Genomic DNA, 23,050 nt, shown 5'->3' on the forward strand with positions numbered 1-23,050 from the left:
TAACTGAAGACAATCGGAGATAAAAGATTCCTATATAGCTTGTTTTCTTTATATTATGTGATTTTGTTTTCAGAGTTCATAATAATAGACACTCACTCTACAATTGTTACTAAATTATAAATTTGTAATTAGATACCAAGACCATTGAGTTTTAGCTTTAATGCTAGATGTAACGTTAGTTCGTGTAGTTATTTTGAAAAAAATTTGAGATATAGTAAAAAAAAGTAAAATTTTTGAATAAATTTCGCTTTTCTTAAATGATGTGTATATAGCTTACATGATTTGTAGACTTGCATTGATCATTTCTTTAATGAGAAGTACTATATCTATAAAGAGATTTCATAAAAATAAATAATTAATGAATTAATATAGTTTTATATAATACGTTGAATATACTTTGTATATAATAAAAATAATTTTACAATTTGATCTGATTTTAAAATTAAAATATAATAAAATAATAATTAAACCAATCATATTATATTAATCAAAGTATTTAAATAATATATAAAAGTGAGTGAGTCTTTACTCCTTAAATAATTACCATTGGGTGTTCATGCCTGCCTATTTTCACGTAAGATGGCTGCTACACGCGTCTGACGCTTCACCGCCTCAAGAAAATCCACAGGTCGGTGGGTGATGGAGAGTATTTTCGATGGCCACTTTCTATCTTTTCCTCTTTGGACTCACCCATTTTCCTCTCCTCTTCTCTTCTCTATAAATCTGCCAACCCTGCTACACTGCTCCTTCCCTCTTCTACTGTTCTACCCTAGATCATCAGCCTTGGGCTTCGAAATAAACTTCAGAAACTAAATATTAAACTAAGCACCTCTTTGTACACTTGGGTGGCACTGCATGTGCTCAGGAATCCCACAGATTTCTGCTTTATTTGCTGGTCCTCCCACCGTCCATCCATTATAATTTCGCAATTTCGCCTTGATCTGCATATATATATAATCACTCTCAATTAATTGTTACCCCCTCCTCTTCCTCCTTCTGCTTTCCTTTCCCGTCCTTTAAATTCTTCCCTATATTTTAAACAACTTGAGTTTGATATATATCTCATTCTTGATTGAGAGATATGGGAGAAGAAGCTAAACAGGTGATAGTTTTGTATTTTTCTAGTGTTTCTAAGTCATTCCCATGAGTTTTGACTATTTTCGGGCTGCTTTTAATTTGTTCTAATATTGGTAGAATTTTTTCTTTTTTTTTTTTTTTTTTTTTTTTTTTTTAATGGCAGGAACAAGCTAAGGCGGCAGAGGCTCCGCCAGAGCAGAAGAAAGAAGAGAAAACAGAGGAGAAGAAGGAAGAGAAGCCAGAGGAGATCAAGGAAGAGCCAAAACCACCATCTCCATGTGTCTTGTACGTAGACTTGCATTGTGTTGGGTGTGCCAAGAAGGTTGAGAAGACCATAATGGGAATTAGAGGTTCCTCTCTCTCTCTCTCTCTCTCTCTCTCTCTCTCTCTCTCTCTCTCTCTCGTTTTATTTTTGTGAGTATATATATATATATAACCCTGTTTATGGATGGTATCAGGAGTGGAGGGGGTTGAGGTAGACATGGTTAAAAACGAAGTGACCATAAAGGGAATGGTAGAGCCTCAAGCTGTGTGCATGAAAATCATGAAAAAGACGAAAAGAAGAGCCAAAGTCCTATCCCCATTACCAGCATCTGAGGGTGAACCCATCCCAGAAGTTGTTGCTTCCCAGGTCTAATGCAGTACCTTTATTTAGAACTGAAAACAAAAAAATTAAAAAAAAAAATGGAAGTTTTCACTTTTTTACCAACATATTTCACTCACATGTATGTGGTTTTGTGACGCTCTAGGTTTCTGGATTAATAACAGTGGAACTCACGGTAGACATGCACTGTGAGGCCTGTGCTGAACAACTTAAGAGGAAGATACTCAAAATGAGAGGTACTATAAATATATATATATATATATATATATATATATATTTATAAATTTCATAGTGGTGACATTTCATCAAAATTACTATTTTTTTCCATATAATTATATTAAGAATTTTACATAAAATGACTTTTTTCTTTTTCTTTTTCTTAAGCATATCATAGATAACTAAGGAGGTACAAGATATAAGATTCAATGGTGTGGGAGTCCCCAACAATCATTCTAAAACTAACAAATACAACAAAAAAAGTGAAAAAAAAAGAAAAAAGAAAAAAAAAAAGAGATATGCAGCTAAAAGTTTGATTCTACCCATTTCCAATCAAGAGAAGCGGCTGATTTTAATATAATTTGATAAATAAACTATAAAACTAAGGCTAGAAGCCGTAGAGAAAAGTATGCTAGATTTTGTTAGGTTAGACTGGCTAAAATAGACTTCCACGACCGCTTTATATTCATTCTTAGTTAGGAAAAATAGTAACGTAGAAAAAAAGTAACCAGAAAATGTGTTGAATTGGCGACGAGAGACCGTCATTGGCTATGGAAGCGCATGGAGCACACATGCCACCGACGGTTGAAAAGCGAGGGTCGAATCAACAAGATCCGATGCCACTGACCCAATGGCGCCGTGCTTGGCGGGAACAGACCTCCCATGGCGCGGTGGCACGTGAATCTCGCCCACGGTATGAGCCGCGCTTGAGAGACACATGCCACTATTTTGGTTAGTTTTCTTCTGCCGTCTAATAAATCGGCGGTTGGAGAATTTGATGGTGGGACACGTGGCTGTCTTTGATGGCCGGTGTACAATAGCTCGGCACATTTCAAAGCTAAGAGTGGAAAACAAGAGAAAAACGGGAAGAAAAAACTATGGACATGGCCAGCGAGGGCCAGAGGGGGAGGGGGTTCTGGCCGGAGGAGGGGAGAGTTTATACCGAAATGGTGGTGGGAGGTGTTTTCGCCTGGAGAGAGAACGGGCTGGGGTCTCTGTTTTGTATAGTATATAGTTTACATAAAATGACTTTAATTTAAAACAAAATTGTAAAAAAAAAAAAAAAAAAAAATAGTTGCATATACATCGATCATTTCTCGAGGATTGATTAATCTGGCTCTGTCTGAACTCTGATGTGTGCCGGATGTAATCATCTGGCTCCTAAGAATTGGTAGCTAAAACTTTTAGCAGGTTTCTATGTTCAACATGGATACCATTCATTAATTTGCTTCTTTATCTACGTACCATCATTATGAAAATCCAGGCCTAACTTTTGCCATTTCAATGCATCTATATATGCTTCCGAACAAATTCATTCGACATATGAAACTTGATGAAATTCATTAATATTATAAACGTCGTTTGCTTATAGGAGTTCAAACAGCCGTGACGGAGCTCAGTACTGGAAAGGTCATGGTTACGGGGACCATGGAAGCAGAAAAGCTTGTAGACTATGTCTATAGGCGCACCAAAAAACAAGCTCGAATTGTACCACAGCCTCAGCCCGAGCCTGAGCCCGAGCCCGAGAAGAAAGACGAAAATAAAGAAGCCGAGAAGCCAGCAGAAGAAGCAAAACCAGAAGAAAAACCACCAGAAGATCAAGAAGCTAAGAAAGAAGACAAGGTGGGCGGTGAGGAAAGCAAGGAATTAGAGGCAAAGAAGGAAGGAGGAGGAGGAGAAGAAAGCAGCAACGTCGACAACGCAGTCGTTGAACATGAGGAGGGTATGAAGAGGATGATGTACTATTACGAGCCTATGTATGTGATGGAACGAATCCCACCTCCTCAGCTCTTCAGCGATGAGAACCCCAATGCATGTTGCATTTCATAATTAATTAATTATATCATCATTTTGTTCATTTTTATTATAATATCAAAATATGCTGTGAGCCTGTGATCATATCATGATAATGTAAAGTACTGTTGGACATAAGCAGCAGCACCACCAGTACTAGTACTACTGCTACTACAACTCGAGATCATGAGAGTTTTAGGGAAGTTCGGGGTACTGTATGCATGTGAGGTCTCAAATATTCAATGTAATTAGATGCAAAATGATTAATAATATATATCATTCTGTATATCTTTATATGATATTATAGATCATACATGCTAGCTTATATATATGTATCCACAATACACATATGCTAGGCTTGTTGTGGCCGGGGGTGATGTCAAATACCATGATTAGGTGGATTTGCAGCTCGCGGTCCAACGAGTAGTACTATCAGATTCAGAGGTCATGGCCGGTGCCTTGTTGTGAGGGCCGGAGGGATTGTTGGGATGTATCCACAATATTATTCCTCATAAATGTTTTAATAAAAAGTTTACGATAACTGATATTGAATGTCACAAAAGATTTGAGTGCGTCTTTCCGAATTTACCGAGCATAGATTGCAGGGAGATGATGGTCTGATAGGGACAATTCAAAACATGGCATGGGGCCGGCCAATCCTTTATGAATGCAGTTGAACAGACAGTAATTTGCAAATGTTTGATGCATATATTTAACTATATATATACTCATGTGATCAATGTATGGTGCCGGCCAGAGATATGGCAGGCAACAGAAGCAATCACCAAAAATCCCATGTGATATGCTTTTTTATATATATATATATATATATATTTATATATATTATTTGTAATTAAGCACAGCTTAATATATTACACTACAAGAAATCTCCCTTTTTGCAGCGTTTTTTATTTTGTTGCAATAAAAATCGCTGCAATAGATAGTTTTTTCCAGCAAAATATATAAGGTTGCAAAGATTTCGCTGCAAGAACTGATTTAATGAAGTGGGCCGCTAGGCTTTATTTTTTGCAGCGGAAACTTATTTTATAGCGGCGAACATACGCCTTGCTTTTCTAAAACACTTGTTACAACGGCGTGATACCGTTGCTATTGCCTCAGGGCGCCAAAAATCAGAGGACAATTTATTTTTCCCCCCGAAACAACTCTGTTACCAACTACCCTTGTCCACTTCGAAGTTCTTGCCGATTTCCTCCACCTTCGGTGCCCAGCTAACCAACGATATACACAAGGTTGGAAATCTACCGTCGATCGTCGAAGAGGTCCCGAACCCTAGATTCTCCACCACTACATTTCCCTTCCGCGGAAGCTACGATCATTGTTTCCTCCCCATCCCGCTCTGTGTGTGTGTGATTAGTGTCGGAGTGGTTTGCCCCTCCGATTTCCAACCGTTGTATCGGACGTAGACATTGTGGAACCTACTGCTACAGGGTATACCTTCCGCCACCACAGGTATCACTGCAACTCATTTTTGTCTCTCTCTCCCCCTTCAGCCGCGCTCCTTGCTTTACAAAAATTGGAGCTTTTTGTTTGTCTCTGAGGTTATCATAGAAGTTTGAGTGTGAAAGCAGGAATCACTTTCACCATTTATATTTCCTTAATTTTTTCTATGCGTCGTTTTTTGTCTACTGCTGAGATGTTGGTTTAGTATGTTCATTAATGGTCGGGTGAAGGAAGCTATTTCCATCCAATATCCTGGAAAATGCAAGTTATTTCGTGAAGTGAGGTTTTAGATGCTATCTAATGTATTAACTTGGTTTTGAAAAGCCTAGAAAAATTTAGGTCTGTAAGTGTATATCAGTAAAATCTAAAATGTTGTTGGCCTTGAGATTTGTATTCCAACGTTAATGCTTTTAGGGCCAACACGAATAAAGTATTTCACTAAAAGTAGGATCTTTTTATCAGATTGTGGTGGAACAAAACCTCTAGATTTTTTTGACCATATTTGCAATATCATGTTTTGTTGGAGAGAGAGGAAAGACTAATTTGTTTTCCAGAGGATATAGACCATATTAACTATGTACAGACACTCCATAGCTAGCTTCTGTCCCTAAATTGGTAATGATACAGATTTATCATACATTTTCTTGCAAAGGATACTTGTTTGGTTTTAATTTGTAGAAGTGTCTAGGTTTATTTGCATAATTCAGGTGTGATGGTAGGAAGCCATTACCCCTTTTTTGTGTATCCGTTAATATGTTATTTTTCAAATCCCTTAATGACAGCTTAGGGGTGCAATGTTAAATGTTGCACCCCTATTTTGTATTTTTCCAAATACAGAATCTATGTGTAAATACCTCTCCCTTCTATATAAATGTGTTTTTATCTCTTGTCTTTGCCTTTCCTATAAAGTTACTGCTTTTCATTGTGCTAGTCCAAAACTGTGGCAATACACATGGTCCAAGAGAGAGAGTGATAGAGAGTGAGAGAGAGAGATAAAGGCGTTTGGAAACCATTTGGCATTGCATCGAAAGAGGCAGCAGCAGCTTCTTAGATTGGTTTGCTTTTTATATATAAGATCAGTCCATACATATATCTATATATGTTCATTACAATGTATTTAATGAGTGGGTCTGTATGTTTCTAACCACTGTAGTTCTACTAGTAATACTTTATAGATGACTTCATTTGATAGTTACCCTTTTATATTAGTGAGTAAAAATTTAGCTTTTCATCTGGCTAATTTTTCTGTCAAACACAGAAAAATTTCTCAAGTCGTTAAATTATTGTTATAAGAAAGCTTCATCGGTAGTTTTAGGCTGTCAATCATCTTCTTTTTTAGCAAAGTATACCACTGTTGTCTCTTGACATGCTACTGTGAGCTCATTTAGACTGAGATTAGATGGGTTTCTGCCTATCAAACTATCAATCCTGGCTTTTGGGGTTATGAATTCCTTCTTTCTTCCTCAGTATTTGTTTTAACATTGGAGCAATTAATTGGAATTGTTGTAAGAGATTCAGAAAATACAATCCCTCAAGGAATTGAGTTTGTATGATCTATACTAATTGCCTCCAATATTATGGACACCCTAACACATATAAGCACTTCTCATAATTAACCTTGTAGACATTAATAGATTATTGCTTATTTTCTTTATTTTCTTATAATTTATTGCCATGTCTGTCACCTCTATTTCTACTCTCCATATGCCTAATATGGACCTCATTTCCATATAAGCTTGATGGAAATAACTAATTTTATATGGTTGTCTTAGTTTCTTCCTATTTTGAGGAGTCATGATCTTCTTGGTACGTATTGTTGATGGGTTTGGGGCCTGTCCTCCTCAAATTATTTTTGTTTATGTAGGCAAAGGTTCTTTGAATCCCACCTTTGTTGCTTGGCATTGTAAACATCATTATCTCCTCAGTTGGCTTAATGCCACACTGACTGAGGTGTCCTCTCAGCTGTTCATGGGTTGAACACCTCTCAGCAAGTCTGGGATTTCATATGAACTCTGGGATTTCTTGGCTACCAGATTTGTTTCATGTTCTCATTCTTATATTACTCAGCTTAATAGACAACTTCAAAACCTACACCAGGAAGTGATGTCCTGTGGTATCTATCTTCAACAAGCCAAGTCTTTGGCTAATCCATTAGCTGTTGTGGTGAAACTAGTTGACAAGGAAGATCTTATTTCCTTTATTCTTAGTGGTCTTGCTCCTGCCTATAACTCTTTTGTCACCTCATTCACATTAACCTCGTGAATCTCATTTCACTTTTGCACCACGTTAATCATAATAACACCATCTTCCAAACAGCCTAAATGTGATGAGTTGAAATTGTCAGATTTCAAGTCATCCCAACCTGCTCTTCTCTGTTTCGCATTGTCAAGTTATGGGTATTAGAGGTTGAAGTGTTTTGGAGCCAAAATGTATCTCGGGCATACAATATCAAATTTGGATATAGTCAAAATTTCCCCCACATCTTCCAGCAATGTAAACTTTAATAATGTTTCTACCTTAGAATCACCATATTAATCATTAACTGCTCTAATTTTAAAAAACCAAATCCTTAGACTCATTCATAACTGCAGAAGTTGCTTTTTGAACAAAAGATTAGGAATTTGTGTTGGATTTTCGATATGGCAGCGTTGAGGACCTGGTTTGCTAGGTTTTGAGATTTGTTAAACTCTCTCGCTCTCTCTCAAGCACATACTAAATCCCTTGAAATTTAGTGATGTTATTTCATTTTCCCTCTTCTACTTTCAATTTGTTATTTCTTTTATAACTTTACAGCCATCTATGATCAATCTAAGGTACATTGATCTGAATGTACAAGTTTACTTTCAGATAGCCCAATATTTCCCTTTTTATCCAAAGTTTTTGATTTAGTAGTCTGGGAAATGTTTCTCTTTCCTTACAAAAAATGTGTATCTTCTATCTTATCAAAACTGGTCTTAAAAAACTTAAAAAAGGGATATATTAATGCACTTAAAGTTGTGGCTGTTCTGGGTATTATACTTTGCTCCCAACTCCTCCCTTAGTTGATCTCATCTTGATCCTAGACCAAGATATTATCCTTCCAAAACCTATTAGTATTTAGCTCTACTCATTTCATTTTTCTTATCTAACAAAAAGATTAGATAAGGTTACAAGGTGTTGTTGGTTAACTGATTTTACCATAGAACTACTCATTAGGATGTTTTGGAACCTTTAATGTTCATACTAGTTTAGATACATAAGTTTAGATAGTTTTATAAAATCCTACAAGATACACTGACACTATATAATAGTTTTAACACTCCTCTTACCATATCTTTTTGAAGGACAAGCATTTCTAACTTGGAAGTGGCAGTCTTTTCTATCTATAATAATCTACTCTATATATATGTTTTTGGTATTGATATTAGGTTCTCTGGAAATTTAATACATATATGATTTTACGTATTGTACCCTAGGAATACGTGAAGGATGAGGTGAACTGCAACTTTTGGAGCTTTATTTGATCGATTCTTCTTATTATCTTGCTCACAGGGGCCCATTTTTTGAGGTAATTACTGGATGGTCTTTTTAAGTAACCACTATTATATGCCTTGATTGATATATTTATACTTGAGGAACAAACCATGCTAGCATATGTTTCAATAGGTAGCAATATGGTAGTTTCAGTTCTTATGGTTTTCCCTCATGCTTTTCGGCATAATTCTTTAGATGTGAAATTTAGCAATGCTACCTTTCAGCTGGTTTTCCTGCAATTGGTTTTCTGACACTAATACTTTTAGTGTCACCTTATTATGAGTATATGTACATGTTAGGTTGTGCGTCAAGGCAATTTCAGAAGGGTCAATATTACCCTTCTCGAACATTTTTGTTACTCCTATTTTTATAGATGGATATTGCACCATTATTACCATTTCGCTTATATTCTTGAAGTTGGATGGTGGCTGATGTATCAGAAATTCTGGGGTATTATAAATGTCTAAATATTGTTAATTCTTTTGTAAAGTTTTGTGTTTCCATTGATGCATTACGTGCATGTCATTTATGCAGTTTATGACACTAGAATCATTGAGGATGAATGAAAAACATAAAAACACAATATGTCATAACCCGATTATCATTCCTTGCATGGTATTTTAACACTCAATATTGATTGGAGCTATTTTGAATACATCACTGGGTATTTAGATAAAACCGTTTCCCTTACTATCACAACACGCTTCATTTTGGTATAAAATTTACAGCTCGTGACACTTTATGGAGTGAGTGAGACTTCTACGTATTGGATTATCAATTTGGGGAAAAGTCATCCATGATATACAGACGTTCATCATACACTGTTAACATCTACAAGTCATTTGTGAATGGATTCATTAAACATGAATCCACATCATTGTCACACATCCTTTTTCACAACCTCCATACTTTAGTAGGATATACCTTCATTTTCAATTGCAGTTCAAATTTGTTGTTTGCAGCGAATTCATCAAATCAGTATCTAAAGCTAAAACAGAAAAAATTACTTGTATTTACCAACTACACGGTTCCATAACCTCTATTCTAGTTCTAATTCTTGTCAAAATCTTTATATGCATTTTGACGCCATATACTAACAACTACCCTAGCCAGTACCATATTTAGCACGATGACATATTCTGCAGCAATTGGTATGCCACTGGCAGCTCTTACCAAACTGTTCAACACAACCTGTATCATTCCACAACGATCAGCATGACAACCCCGGTTAGCATCATCACATCCATCTTCTATTGTCATCCACTACATGTTGCTTCGAGCTGGATGCTTATTTGATGCACACCATTCCACTTAATCAAAATCACAAGAGATCTTTTGTATAGCTAAATGGAACCCTATTTACTATACCAAGTAACTAATATGTTGATTTCAACCATTATAGATGGACAAAAGCTGGATGAACTTGCCCAATAGACTTCGATCGCCTGCATACGCCGATGGGCTTAACACTTTCCTCAACCTAGCACGAAACCATTCTTGAGGAAGTGATCGCATTCGATGTCCATGCCGTGCATGCTGTAATACTCTCTTCTTGCCTATATTTGATGTGGAGACTCACTTGTTCATGAAAGGGATCAATCCAAATTATACGCAGTGGATCTTTCATGGGGAGGAGGAAACACGAAGTTTCAATGATGACGACGACGATAGTGTTGCTGGTTATTCCAATGAATACATTGATGACATGGATCATATGTTAGATGATATTCGGGCAGGCACATTTGTTGACCACGCCCAAGATCATAGTAATCCATTGCCGACTGCTGCGTCAATACCAGATCCCTTCCCAAGTTCATCTTTTGAGCAGCTACTAGAGGATGCCCGACGTCCACTTTTTCCTGGCTGTACAAAATTCTCAAAACTGTCCTTCATTGTGAAGTTGTTACACATTAAGACACTCGGTGGGTGGTCAATAAAGTCGTTTGATATGCTACTTAATTTGTTGCGGACTGCCTTTCCTAATGCAGAATTGCCACATTCATATGAGAAGTCAAGGTCATTGGAGTGGGGTTTGGGTATGAATTATCACAAAATTCATGCATGTCCCAATGACTGCATCTTATTCTGGAAGGAAAATGCTGATCTTAATGAATGTCCTACCTGTAAGGCTTCAAGGTGGGTGCCTAATACACACAAGGCTCGTCCTATCCCTCAAAAAGTGTTGAGGCATTTTCCTTTGAAGCCAAGATTGCAACGTCTTTTCATGACTGCAAATATAGCACGTGAAATGAGATGGCATAAAGAGCAACTACCAAGCGATGATGGGGAAAGTATGAGACATCCTGCAGACGCAGAGTCTTGGAAGAGATTTGATGAAGACTACAGTTGGTTTGCACAGAATGCTCGCAACGTTCGGCTTGGTCTCGCAAGTGACGGTTTCAATCCTTTCAACAATATGGCTAAACCGTATAGCATTTGGCCGGTTATCTTGGTACCATATAACTTGCCGCCGTGGTTGTGCATGAAGGACCAATTCTTCATGACATCCCTCATTATTCCTGGGCCAAAATCTGCTGGTAATGACATTGATGTTTACTTGCAACCGTTAGTCGATGAACTGCTTGAATTTTGGGAACAAGGTGTACCTACATATGATGCCTCCACAAAGGAAACCTTCATGTTGCACGCTGCTTTAATGTGGACAATCAATGACTTTCCAGCCTATGGAATTCTTTCTGGGTGGTCAACAAAAGGAAGATTGGCTTGTCCTGCTTGTAATGAGGGCACAGACGCCAATTGGTTGAAGTATGGTAGGAAACATTGTTATATGGGACATTGTCGTTTCTTGCCGCCCGATCACATGTGGCGAAAGAGAAAAAATTTGTTCAATGGCAAAGAAGATCATCGCAGGCCACCAAGGGTTTTAGAAGGATCAGATATTGAAGCTCAACTGTTGATGCTTGGGGATGTGCAATTCGGTAAATCTCATCGAAAGAGAAAACGAACTGTTGAAGAGTTGAACTGGACAAAATATAGCATTTTCTTCAAGCTACCGTATTGGGTGACCCTGCGTCTTCGACATAATCTAGATGTTATGCATATTGAAAAGAATATATTTGATAACATATTGAGCACTTTAATGAACATTCCTGGTCAAACTAAAGATAATATCAATTCTCGACGTGACCTGGAGATTTTTGGATTCAGAAAAGAATTACATTTGAAGTATGATGGTGAACGTGTTACAATGCCACACTCAATGTATACATTACACGGTGAGGAAAGGAAGAAGTTTTGTGAATGGCTGGCCGATGTGAAATTTCCAGATGGATTCGCTTCGAACATCTCGCATTGTGTTTCTGTACGAGATTGCCGAATCTCAGGGTTGAAAAGCCATGACTGTCATGTTTTCATGCAAAGACTACTTCCTATTGCTGTTGGGGGGTTTTTACGACCTGATATTGGATTGGCCTTGACTGAACTGTGCACTTTCTTCAAGGGGTTGTGTGCCCGAACCCTGGATGTTAACCAAATATCACAGTTTCAAACTGATATTGCCACGATTCTATGCAAATTGGAGATGATATTTCCCCCATCTTTTTTCGATGTCATGGTCCACCTAGATGTGCATTTACCCCGTGAGGCCATACTTGGTGGTCCAGTACAATATAGGTGGATGTATCCATTTGAGAGATATCTCGGCAAGTTCAAGCGGTATGTTAAGAATAAAGCCCGACCAGAAGGCTCAATAGCCGAAGCCTACATTCACATTGAATGCCTAACATTTTGCTCATTGTATCTCCAAGATGTTGAGACGAAATTTACTCGAGTTGACCGCAACATTGATGGTGAAGCCGAGAGTAATGATGGCTTCAAAATTTTCAACCAGAAAGTTCGTCCAATTGGTACCGCTGGGAACAGGCAATTATCAGATAAACTCCTAACTGAAGCAACCTGGTACATCCTTAACAATTGCGCTGAGATTGGACCTTACCTAGAGTAAGCATTAATAATCCCTCAAGTTTACAAAATATTAATTTCATTATAGGAAATACAAACCTACACATCTTTTTGAAAATGATGATAATCATTTGGCTTATCCAAATGCAGGGAGCATTACGAGAAATGTAGGGTGCACAACCCTAATTCTATCGATCGAACACATCATATTGAATTTCCAACTTGGTTGAAGAAACGTGTAAGTTAGCTTCCTCCCTATCTATTTAGATGAACCAGACCCTTTAGGATTGGCCCTGAAAAATCTATAACTGATTTCACTTCCAACAATATATTGATGTAGGTTCAAGACCAGCGTATCACCAACCCACTTGATGTGGCCGATGATCTATATGCATTAGTTTGTGGTCCTGAACGGTGGGTTGCATCCTATACTGCGTGCATAATAAATGGCAAAAGGTTCCATACTAAACAGCGTGAACTTCGGCGCCGTACACAGAACAGCGGGGTGTTGGTAACTGGGGATGAAAATACTAATAATGTAGACTTCTACGGTGTTATTAATGAGATCGTGGAGTTACACTACATGGGTTGGCGTCGGGTGTACTTATTCATGTGTGATTGGTTTGACGTTGGTGATCCAAGACGAGGGGTACGAGTTGATAACCATATGACCAGTATTAACATGGATAGGACTTGGTATAAGGATGAACCATTTGTGTTGGCATGCCAGGCTTCCCAGTGTTTTTACATCAAAGATATAAGGGCTAAAGGGAGATGGTTTGTGGTGCAGAGGTACACGAACAGGAATGTATATGACATTCCATCGGTGCCAAGAGTGGTAGAAGATATTGATGGCTCAACAAGTGATGATGATGCATATCAAGAAACTAAGGAGTCATATGATTATGCACCACTTCAGTGCGATGCATGTCCAGTGACAACTCCACTGAATAGGGATGATATAGAACCTATCTTGATTGAGGCACAAGAAGGGTCAAGTTCGGTTGGTCAGAACTTGGGTGTGGAAGACTTTATTGACGATGACATGATAGATTTTGGTTCGGGAGATGCTTCTGGTGATGGGGAAAATTTAGATGAGGAGGACTTTTCCACAGAAGACGAGTCTCTATCAGACTAGGCAACTGGGTTGAATTGTTGCTGCACTTGGCCTATTTGAGTTTACCTTTTATGTAATGTGTATATGGACAATATAAGGTTTCCTGATATATATGTATGCTTCTTTCAAATCCAACTAGAATGATACGACGATTGTTATGCGACGATGTAACAATCGGGTCAAGTAATGTTACATTTCATAATCAGTAGTTTGAAAAATCATTTACTTCGGAATGGCAAGATTATGATCATAGGTGTAATGATGTTTCTTACATGCTCGGCTTTTTGGTCTAAAAAGTTGATGCAACTCAGACATTGGATTGGCATGATTAATGCATGTAAACTTTGTCGTGAAACATCTATGTAGCATTGATTACTTCCCAACTTTGTCATTTCCTTGATCTCTAGTGAATACTACCATATATATGACATGGGTATTATAATATTGTCCGATGGCTATATTTGTTTGAAACATGTGCCAACTCCAACTCCTATTGCTAATAAAATTAAAACTTTAATTTTAAGACATCATGTATATATATAACATGTTTTTAATTGACCATTTGGGCTTATTGTTGTTCTTTGACAAGTAACCAAGTCTTAACAAATACACAGGGGGAAAACTGTTTGAAGTCTGTCTATTGCCAACTTCAGATAGCAAGAAATGAGGATCAACCCTGGAGGTAAATATGTTGACTCTATAGGAATTTCTTTTAGTAGAAAAATACTTTAAAAATGGGTATTAGACTGCTTCCTCCCTTATATTGTAGATCCCATGCCTTATTTGATTGAAATTGGTTGGAATCGCTTCTGACTTGTGAATGGGGTTTTGTATATATATGCAGATGACATGATGGGAGAAAGTTCCCGAGGAAGAGGGGCTGGACGACGTTCCCGAGGCCGTCGATTTGTACCCTACTCAACCAGAGCACGCCAACCACGAGGAGGTCGTATTAGTTCATACCACAGCCCTCCCAATGACAATAATGAGTCCGGTTCGGATGACTCAACTCAGCCTCCCAGTCATCCATGGGAGCCTCCATGTCCCATTCCGATGCCCCCACCCGAGCCGGATAGAGAACCCTCACCCGTAAGAGAGCCTCTGCCTACCGGGGAGAACATTGTTACTATTGTCCCCCCACCTAACGGAGAAAATATGGGTACGGTTCTCACCCCACCAAACGGAGATAATATCGGTACGGTTGTCATTTCTTTACCCTATCGCTATAGGCAAGAAAGATGATTTCTTAAGACTGATAGTTTCATTTTGTTATCTTTGTAATACAGAAGCGACTGCCCCCACAATGACTGAAACAAACCAGGAGCAGCCCAAACGGAAACGTGGGCCAGCTAAGTGTATTGCGTTCGAAATGTTGAGACGGCAAGGAAAAGTTTTGTTGAAGATTAATGACGGCGAAACGGCACCATGCTGTGCGAACTCATCCATGTTCACAGCAAGGCTAACGCAAATTGTAAAACAACACTGTGATATGAGCTATGCGAGATGGACCGATGTGCCACAGGCACAAAAGGATGAGTTGGTCGACCGTGTGAGGGTAAGATATGTGCTTTTCATTTAATCTAGATTGGGGTTATTGTGCAAAAGAGAATAACATATTACACTCAATTGGCTTTCAATGTAGGCTGATTTCGTGTTGGATTGGGATCGGGAGAATCATAGGTTGACCGTCTTGAAGCAACTGAGGAAGAGGTTCAATGCATTCCATCACCAATTACACAAAAAATATGAATCTTTTGAAAGCCACGAAGAAGCATTGGCCACTGGATGTTCAATGGTTGACTTGAACGTTTGGGTTACCTTGTGTCGGAGGTGGGGAAGCGACGAATTCAAGGTATGTATTTGTTTTAGTCAAAATATAAAACTGGAGGAAGTTAAAAAGGGAAAGTTTTTTATGTCTGTTTAATATGTGGTTTGGGTAAGCTGACATTGGGTATACAATGTCAGAAAATGGCTCGACAAAATCGGGAGAATAGAAAGGCGTTATATGTCAACCACACAGCTGGCCGGAAATCCTTTGTAAGGATCTTGGAGGAGAAGGTATGTAATTTCGACCTGATTTTAGTCTAGTATGATGTCACAATTGCCATTGTCTTGCTGATCATTTCTATCACAAACCTATTGATGCATTCCCACTAGTCTACGAATTCCAACATGCTGGGCAATTGGTTATTTAAAATAACCAATTGAAATTGGTCTATGTGAAATTGGTTTATATAGAATGCTCGAATTGAAATTATGTTATTTATTGTGTGGGAACAGTTTCAATCCTAATCTTGAATTTTTGGAAAAAATTTTATTGCCTATAAAGTTCCATTTGTGACTATAAGGTTAAGAAATGTAGGGTGTCCTTGTGTTTTTGTGCATTGTGTATTGTATATTTCTGTTAGCTTTTCAAGCACGGCTAGCATATGTGCTTATCTTTCCCGAACAAAATATTTTGATCTCACATGAACATATACCTGACATCCTTACACACTTGTAGCGGGCTGCAAATGCGGATTTGGTGGAGTTCTATAAAGAGACTCATTGGTCAAAGAAGACCGGGAAAGTTGTCACCGAGGCAACTGAAGCCACTTATGTGAGTATGATCAGTATATTAGGTTATATATAGTGATCTGTAGGATAGTTACCAGCTTTTGCTTTTGAATATCAAATTTGGAAGACCTGTCACTACACGACTTAACAATACACCCTTATTCAAATTTTCACATGCAGAAGGAGATGGTTGAGAGGCTGGATGGTCTCGAGCCTGAGCAACGCACCAATGAGGCAGCAGCTACCGTATTTAGGGAGGTCCTTGGCTCTAGACCTGGATATTCAAGGGGGCTAGGAGAGATGGTCATCCCGGATTCGACAAGACAGCGGGACAGGGAGAGAGAAAAAGAGTACCTTGCAATGATTGAAAAACACAAGCAAGATGCAGACAATTACAAGAAAGATGCTGAGAATTACAGGAAAGATGCCGAGGGGTACAAGACACAGCTTGAAGCAATTGAGGACGAAGTCATGAGACTTCGTGAGAGGCAAAATGAAACTGATAAGTTGATGAAGGAATTTTTCCTCAATTTCCGGGGAAACACGGAGTCTCTCCAGTCTCGTGGAGAGACTCCTTGAGCGAAGACCAAAACTGTTATATAAATATTTTTTGGGTAGTGTAGGCAACTTTTTGGTATTCAATATGATGGTGGGTGGCCACGATATAAACTATATATATATATATAAATAGTCCTACACATATATATATATACACCCAACGAGAAAGGTTGTCTACTTTTGTAATGTGTAGGAGGAAAGGGCAACTGGTGGGAGTATTTGGGCTTGACTGTATGAGACTTCAGATATAGTCAAGCAATGAACTGGATAAGGACTTTTTGGGATTTTTTGGGCTTCACATATAGTCAAGCAATGCTGGTCTTCAGGATGTGACTGGAGTGGGCTCAAGAGCGGGGTTTCAGCAATGCTACTTTCAATTATGTGAAGGATTAAACCCTGTCCAGTAGATGCAAATTTATATGGAAGTTAAGTAACCCCAAGATTCCTTCTCTTTCATTTGATACTATTCTTATTCAGTTTAACATGATAAGTAAGGCCTTATAAAATCACTTATAGTGATGGACTTATATACACTAATTTAGATTCATTGGTGAATCCCACCTTTGTTGATAGAATTCTAGCTTAAACCATCCTATAGTGATCTGTGTGAACAGTTTCATTAAGGCAGTAAATAGAGGGATAAGTACTGCAACTGATTCATGCTTTTCAATTTCTGCCATTTACTGTGTTTGAAACTCCACTATGTATAACACTATGCTGAATTTGTGTACTATTTTCAGTATATCTATGGTAGAGAGGTCTCATCTTGATCTTTTAATGTATTTTGACTCTATAGGAAAGATGAGGCAATTGGATGGAAATAACTCCAAATTTACTGACCCATCTATATCACATGGAGTGACTGGGGTCTCATATATCTTGAGGTATGGTAAATGCACTGCCATATTAGTTATTATACCCGTTATTGTTTCATGTTAAAGTATTTTAATACATGTTGGCCTTTGGGTAAATGTGAAATAAACACTCGTTTTTTCATTGCCTCAGTTTTTTTTCTTATGATATTCATTTGTGGTGAAGCACATGTTTTCTCTGATTCAGGTATGGTCTCCCAGGAAAATGTGTTTTAATAGATTATATGCACCGAAATTGCTGGTATTTTGTCAAAATACTTTGTTTCTAGGTGAACTACCCTTTACCAAAACTGCTGTTGTATTGATGTGCAAACTTCTGGAACCAACACCTTCCAAGCTATACTTTACGATTTCTGTCCAACATGTATCTGTTGGACTGATGTCCACATTAAACTGACCCATCCAGCAATAATGGCACAGGTAGGATTTCTGGTTGATTATTAGTGAGTAATAATCAGCAACTACCCTAGCCAAAAATGGGAAAATCCTACTTCAAAACATGCTAGTTTTAATTCTTTGATCTTAAAACTTGTGTGACTAAAAGGATATTAGCTAAACCACATGAGGCAACAACCAGTGCATGTTATTCAGGACGTGGACAGGTTTACAAGTGTTTGCTGCTGTAATTTAATTTTCAGTTCTCACTACACGAAATAGACCATATCTATCTAAGTATTTTTAGAAGGATCTCTAAGAGGTTGTTTTGGGACATATACCTGTTTCATGATAACTGAAATATTTCTAACTACTAAATGGTATTTAGGTAGAAAGAGTGAGGATGTTATGGTCTGGCAATTGGTGATGCAGAGAACAACTATAAATAAAGGCATCATGCTGCATATTGATTGGAATTTGCTATTTAGATGATTTGGGCCTCACTATGTTATATGTAATTGATTTTGCCAGTCATGAGAGATTGTACACCAATATAAATTAGCTTACTTTTTGATAATTGTTTTGTACATGCAACTTATCTCACTAAAATCTCCTTGTACATGCAGGAAAATGTGAAGTTCCAAGAAGCCATTACTCTAGCTGAAGGTCGGAACAAAAGTTGTTGAATCCATGGAGGGAATTGTGGGGATCAGTAAACAGGTACACATCACTAACTTTGTCAAAGAAGAAACTGGGTACTAAATGAAATGTTGGGTAACTGTTGATGTATGGAGTAATCACTGCATTAATGGATTCTGCCATAAGGGCTTTTACACATTGAAGACACAAGAATTCCAGAAGAGTGAATTAGGTTGTTGCATTAAATGACAAGAAAAAATAGCTGTTAAATGATATGTTAAATTCTAAATGCAGTTATTCTCTGTCTTTATTCATGTTTTGGGTTACATGAACCAATCAAACACTCTATATGTGCATTTGAACCAGCGAAACTAATGGTCTCGACATCATTATCTTCCTCCTAATAACAAATAGGATTCTTTAACATCTTAAGAGCAGAACCATGTAAATATCATTAACAATATCCCATGTTTTAAAACTGAAATTTCCAGAAATTTAATACATACTACTGAGATGTTGGGCCATGCTTCAAACCTGGAAAAAAAAAATTAGGTAACGCTGCAAGTTGTAAAGTATGTTATTTAGCATATGAACTTGAACCGTTAGACAATATGGGTTTTGATGGGATCCTGAGGTGTCAATCTTACTTGAATGGAAGTTGATCCATTGAAGTTCATTTAGAACTTCACTCTTGGGCAAGATAGAATGATGTTCCTTTTTCACAAGTCGTTATGTACATAAATGTTTATTATATAATCTGTTGCAGTTAGTAATTTATGCTACAAGGATAAGCACTTCTCATATATTCCAGCAAAATATCTGAAAAGTACGCATAAGGGTTGTTAATATTTCAGTGGTTTCCAATGACAGTGCAGGATCATACCATGATGCATGAGGGTCTAGATCATCATCAATATGCTTGATAATCAGCTAGTCATTGTGTAGTTAGACTCATTCTTGAATTTATGGTTTCTAACTCCAAATTTTGGATATGTGTTTCAGCGTTTTTTTTTTGGGTATCTTGCTGCTCTTGGTGGAATTTTTTTTGTTTCATTCTCTGTTTTCCAGCGAGCATGCATGCAAATTAGTATATTGCAATGGCCTGACTACTCATTTTATCCCACCTGCCAGGTTTTGATGGAGAGAGACATTATCAAGAATGCAAAAGTAGTTTCCAACACATAGGGCAGTTCACGATGAAGTTGTTCTAGCCTGCACCACCAATGCCCAGGTGCACTTGGTCTAGATAACATTGTTAATTATAAAAGAGCCGGACATTGTGCACTATATATTTAGTAGTTCGTAACTTGTAGGTTCTTGGTTCCATGTGGTCCACCCCAATGTATAGCCCATAACTACATTAAGGTCTCATGTTAAACTGGGATTAGATGAATGAATGTGTTTGATTTATTATATCACAAGGAAATGGTTCTTTTTTAATTTGATCCATCATATTAATGAGTGGAACTAAGGGAAGTTCCAGGTTTTAGTATTATGTTATACTAGTAATTTATGGGCGTACTTAATATTGGATTGTTGGGCAAATTGTGGCCGTTTCATGTAGGTGAAAAAGTATTGGTAATATTAGGAATCACTGGGTTTAAGGTATTTTGATAAAAATACCTAATATTATTTCATCAGGGTCTTTGGTGATATATAAGTATTTCAATTTTTTCACTAAATTAGATATGTTAATAATTTAGTGATTTAAATATTAATAATTTAGTTGAGTGTGAAAAATAGACATTTCAGATAGCCCAGCTCTTTAGCCGAAGCGGATAAAAAAAAAATGGCCTAAGCTTTTTGCAGCGATTATTGGTCACTGCAAATGACCAGCGACTGTAAACCTAAAGCCTTGCAAAGAACACTAAAATTGCTGCAAATCCCTAATTGCAGCGTTTTCTTAACATTGCAAACCTCCAAAAGCAACGGACATAGAACGCTGCAAATAGATATAAAAGCAACGTTTATAAAATTTGTTGCCTTAGTTTAACGTTAATTGCAACGTTTTTAAACGTTGCAAATTCTCAACTACAACGACCATTGTGCACTGTAAAACCTTTAAAGCAACGACTTAAATATTTGCTGCTTTTGATTTACGCTAATTGCAGCGCTTATATTTCAATTGCAGCGGTTTTCTAGTGTTGCAACAAAAGTCTAAAGCAACGAAACTGATAATTGTAGTTTTGTGTATCAAGCTTCTGCAGCGCTAAAGTGACAATTACAGCGTTACTTTTCGCTGCAAATATAATTAACAGCAGCGCTATACGTAACCGTTGCTATTGACAAATTTTTTTTGCAGCGATTATTGTGTAATTGCAGCGAATTAAAGTATTGGAATTACTGCCAAAAACAACGAAAATATATACACGCTGCTGGACGGGGTAATCTATTGCAGCGAATTTATTATAACTTGCAACGATAATGATCGCTGTAAGTTAGGTTTTCCAGCGCTAACTACCGAATATGTAGTACATTTTTGCAGCGTGAAAGTAAATATAATACAGCGATATTTATACGCTGGAATAGAGTTCGGTTGCAGCGTTTTTATGGTTTCATTGCAATAGAGCAACAATAAAGGGTTTATACCGTCAAACGTGCAAGGAAGTTGGTAACGCTGCAATTGAGAATTTGCAGCGTTTTTAGTGAGTATTTGCAAGGATTTTAGGCGTTGCAAAAAGCCCAAATCCTTGTAGTGTTATAAGATACACTAATTCCCATGATTTTTATGAAGGGCAGGATGCAACTTTTGTTTAGAATGTCAAGCTATTAACATAATCTATGTGGGGGAATGGTATTGAAGACAATACATGCATTGCATGCAAAAGTTAAGTGTCTCCTTCTTCAGAGCTGTATTTTCCATTACTTGGCATATAAGTCTTTTTGTTGTTGTTCTGGTAATTCATTCCTGATCTCTAGCTCTTTCCATCTCACATCTTTGATTTGTTTTATCCAATTAACAGATCAAGCTCAAGGGTGGTGAAATGGTTCTCCCTTAATTTCCTAGCCTCATTTGATCATCATCTTTTTCCTTCCTAATTTGCCTTTTGTTTGTGAAGAGTTCAAAACATGCATGTCCAGTGCGCATGCATGGCTGCCGACATGTGCACGCAACAAGTTAAGAGCATTGGCAATGGCCTCACCATTGCCATATGCAAGTTTAAAATAGCCAGTATTTTAACCATTTATCATCTGCAATGGCCTAGTCAAACTTTAAAAGTTTGACATAAAGGTTACAGTAATTGTTGGATCCTCGCCAGACTTGAAGAGCTACTGTACCGAGTCCATTGTATAGTTTATTATTTTTCTTGTACTGGCTTTCTCTTCTTTCCCTCGGTTTATCGTTTTCCCCCAAAATCACAATATTTCCTCTGCAGCTTCTCTCGAACGAAGCACTCCCCCCATTCGGCCTTCTTCATCCAGCTCCCTCGAATCAAATCCATCGGTTGCCTTCTCCAGCAGACGCCATCGTCTCCGAGCTATCGACGGTAAGTTTCTCTTCCTCTCTCTTCCTCGCTCTTCGAAACCCTCTTCTCTAATTTACTGAGCATTTTTTCGTGCCCTATTTTGCCCAGCCAGGTTGAATCACTTGACCGAACATCAGCTTACTCCACAATTGGAAGGCATCGGTTTGCTCCACCATTCACGTCGGCAATTTGAAGACCGACGAATCTGACGATACCGTCACCCCTATTTGGGTAATAGAAATATTTCTTTTTTGTTTTTTTTTTTAAAGATGAAATCGTATACGGTAGTCCACATTGCTTGTATTTTTTCCTGCGTTTGGTCGAGAAATTGGTGGCACAGTGTAATCTGGAAGTGCTTGGTGTCTTCTGAGATGTGTTTGACGTTGCTTGATCATGTTGTTTGGGGTTTTTGCTTGACATTATAGAAGATGTTCTGTTATTTGGCTCTTTTATTTTTCTTCAATGTGTTGGAAAATTTTTGGTCTGTAGTTGTTGGCATGAACTCATGCTAGTAGACCTAACAATCCTGAAATGGCAATGAAAAATTTTTGACATACACGAGTAAATTGATCTAATTGATCTGTTTTTTACAACTTTCTTGAATTAATTTGCAATTTCGACTTTGTCAGTGTTTAAAGTTACAAAGTAGGAGTTTAGTTAGGTTTTTTGGAAGTTCGTTCATGCCTCTATTAATCTGTAAATAGAGCATAAATAGAGACTGGTTTCATATGGGGCCTGTTTGGTTTGGGAAGGAGGATTTGGTAAAAGGAATGAAACTCATGAATATGTATTGATCATCAGGAAAATGTAAACCATACAATGCCGCCCCTCAGTTTTTGAAATCTCATGAATATGTATTGATAATAATCTTTCCTTCACC

General features: G+C 37.7%; 3 protein-coding genes and 1 long non-coding RNA gene across 4 annotated transcripts; all 4 read left to right on the plus strand.

The window, feature by feature from the left end:
* The first annotated feature begins 686 nt into the window (after window positions 1-686).
* LOC122312324 (heavy metal-associated isoprenylated plant protein 9) lies at window positions 687-3,977 on the plus strand. Its single transcript, XM_043126880.1, has 5 exons — window positions 687-1,102; window positions 1,241-1,427; window positions 1,536-1,708; window positions 1,827-1,917; window positions 3,270-3,977. Exons 1-5 carry the CDS (start codon window positions 1,082-1,084, stop codon window positions 3,725-3,727), a joined length of 930 nt encoding a protein of 309 aa, XP_042982814.1. The 5' UTR covers window positions 687-1,081; the 3' UTR covers window positions 3,728-3,977.
* Window positions 3,978-10,889: 6,912 nt separating this feature from the next.
* On the plus strand, window positions 10,890-13,724 carry LOC122312596. The gene is made up of 5 exons (XM_043127245.1): window positions 10,890-11,604; window positions 11,716-12,132; window positions 12,433-12,625; window positions 12,737-12,824; window positions 12,927-13,724. The coding sequence occupies exons 1-5, from the start codon at window positions 10,890-10,892 to the stop codon at window positions 13,722-13,724; spliced, it is 2,211 nt and encodes a 736-aa protein (XP_042983179.1).
* Window positions 13,725-14,706: 982 nt separating this feature from the next.
* Window positions 14,707-16,972, plus strand: LOC122314255. The gene is made up of 6 exons (XM_043129735.1): window positions 14,707-14,898; window positions 14,990-15,258; window positions 15,346-15,555; window positions 15,669-15,761; window positions 16,207-16,302; window positions 16,440-16,972. The coding sequence occupies exons 1-6, from the start codon at window positions 14,757-14,759 to the stop codon at window positions 16,836-16,838; spliced, it is 1,209 nt and encodes a 402-aa protein (XP_042985669.1). The 5' UTR covers window positions 14,707-14,756; the 3' UTR covers window positions 16,839-16,972.
* Window positions 16,973-17,154: 182 nt separating this feature from the next.
* LOC122314256 lies at window positions 17,155-20,129 on the plus strand. Its single transcript, XR_006243663.1, has 4 exons — window positions 17,155-17,242; window positions 17,614-17,701; window positions 18,691-18,784; window positions 19,835-20,129. It is a non-coding gene; the product is annotated as an uncharacterized LOC122314256 (long non-coding RNA).
* Window positions 20,130-23,050: the final 2,921 nt, after the last annotated feature.

The sequence above is a fragment of the Carya illinoinensis genome, chromosome 6 (genome assembly GCF_018687715.1).
Source record: "Carya illinoinensis cultivar Pawnee chromosome 6, C.illinoinensisPawnee_v1, whole genome shotgun sequence".
Lineage (NCBI taxonomy): Eukaryota > Viridiplantae > Streptophyta > Magnoliopsida > Fagales > Juglandaceae > Carya > Carya illinoinensis.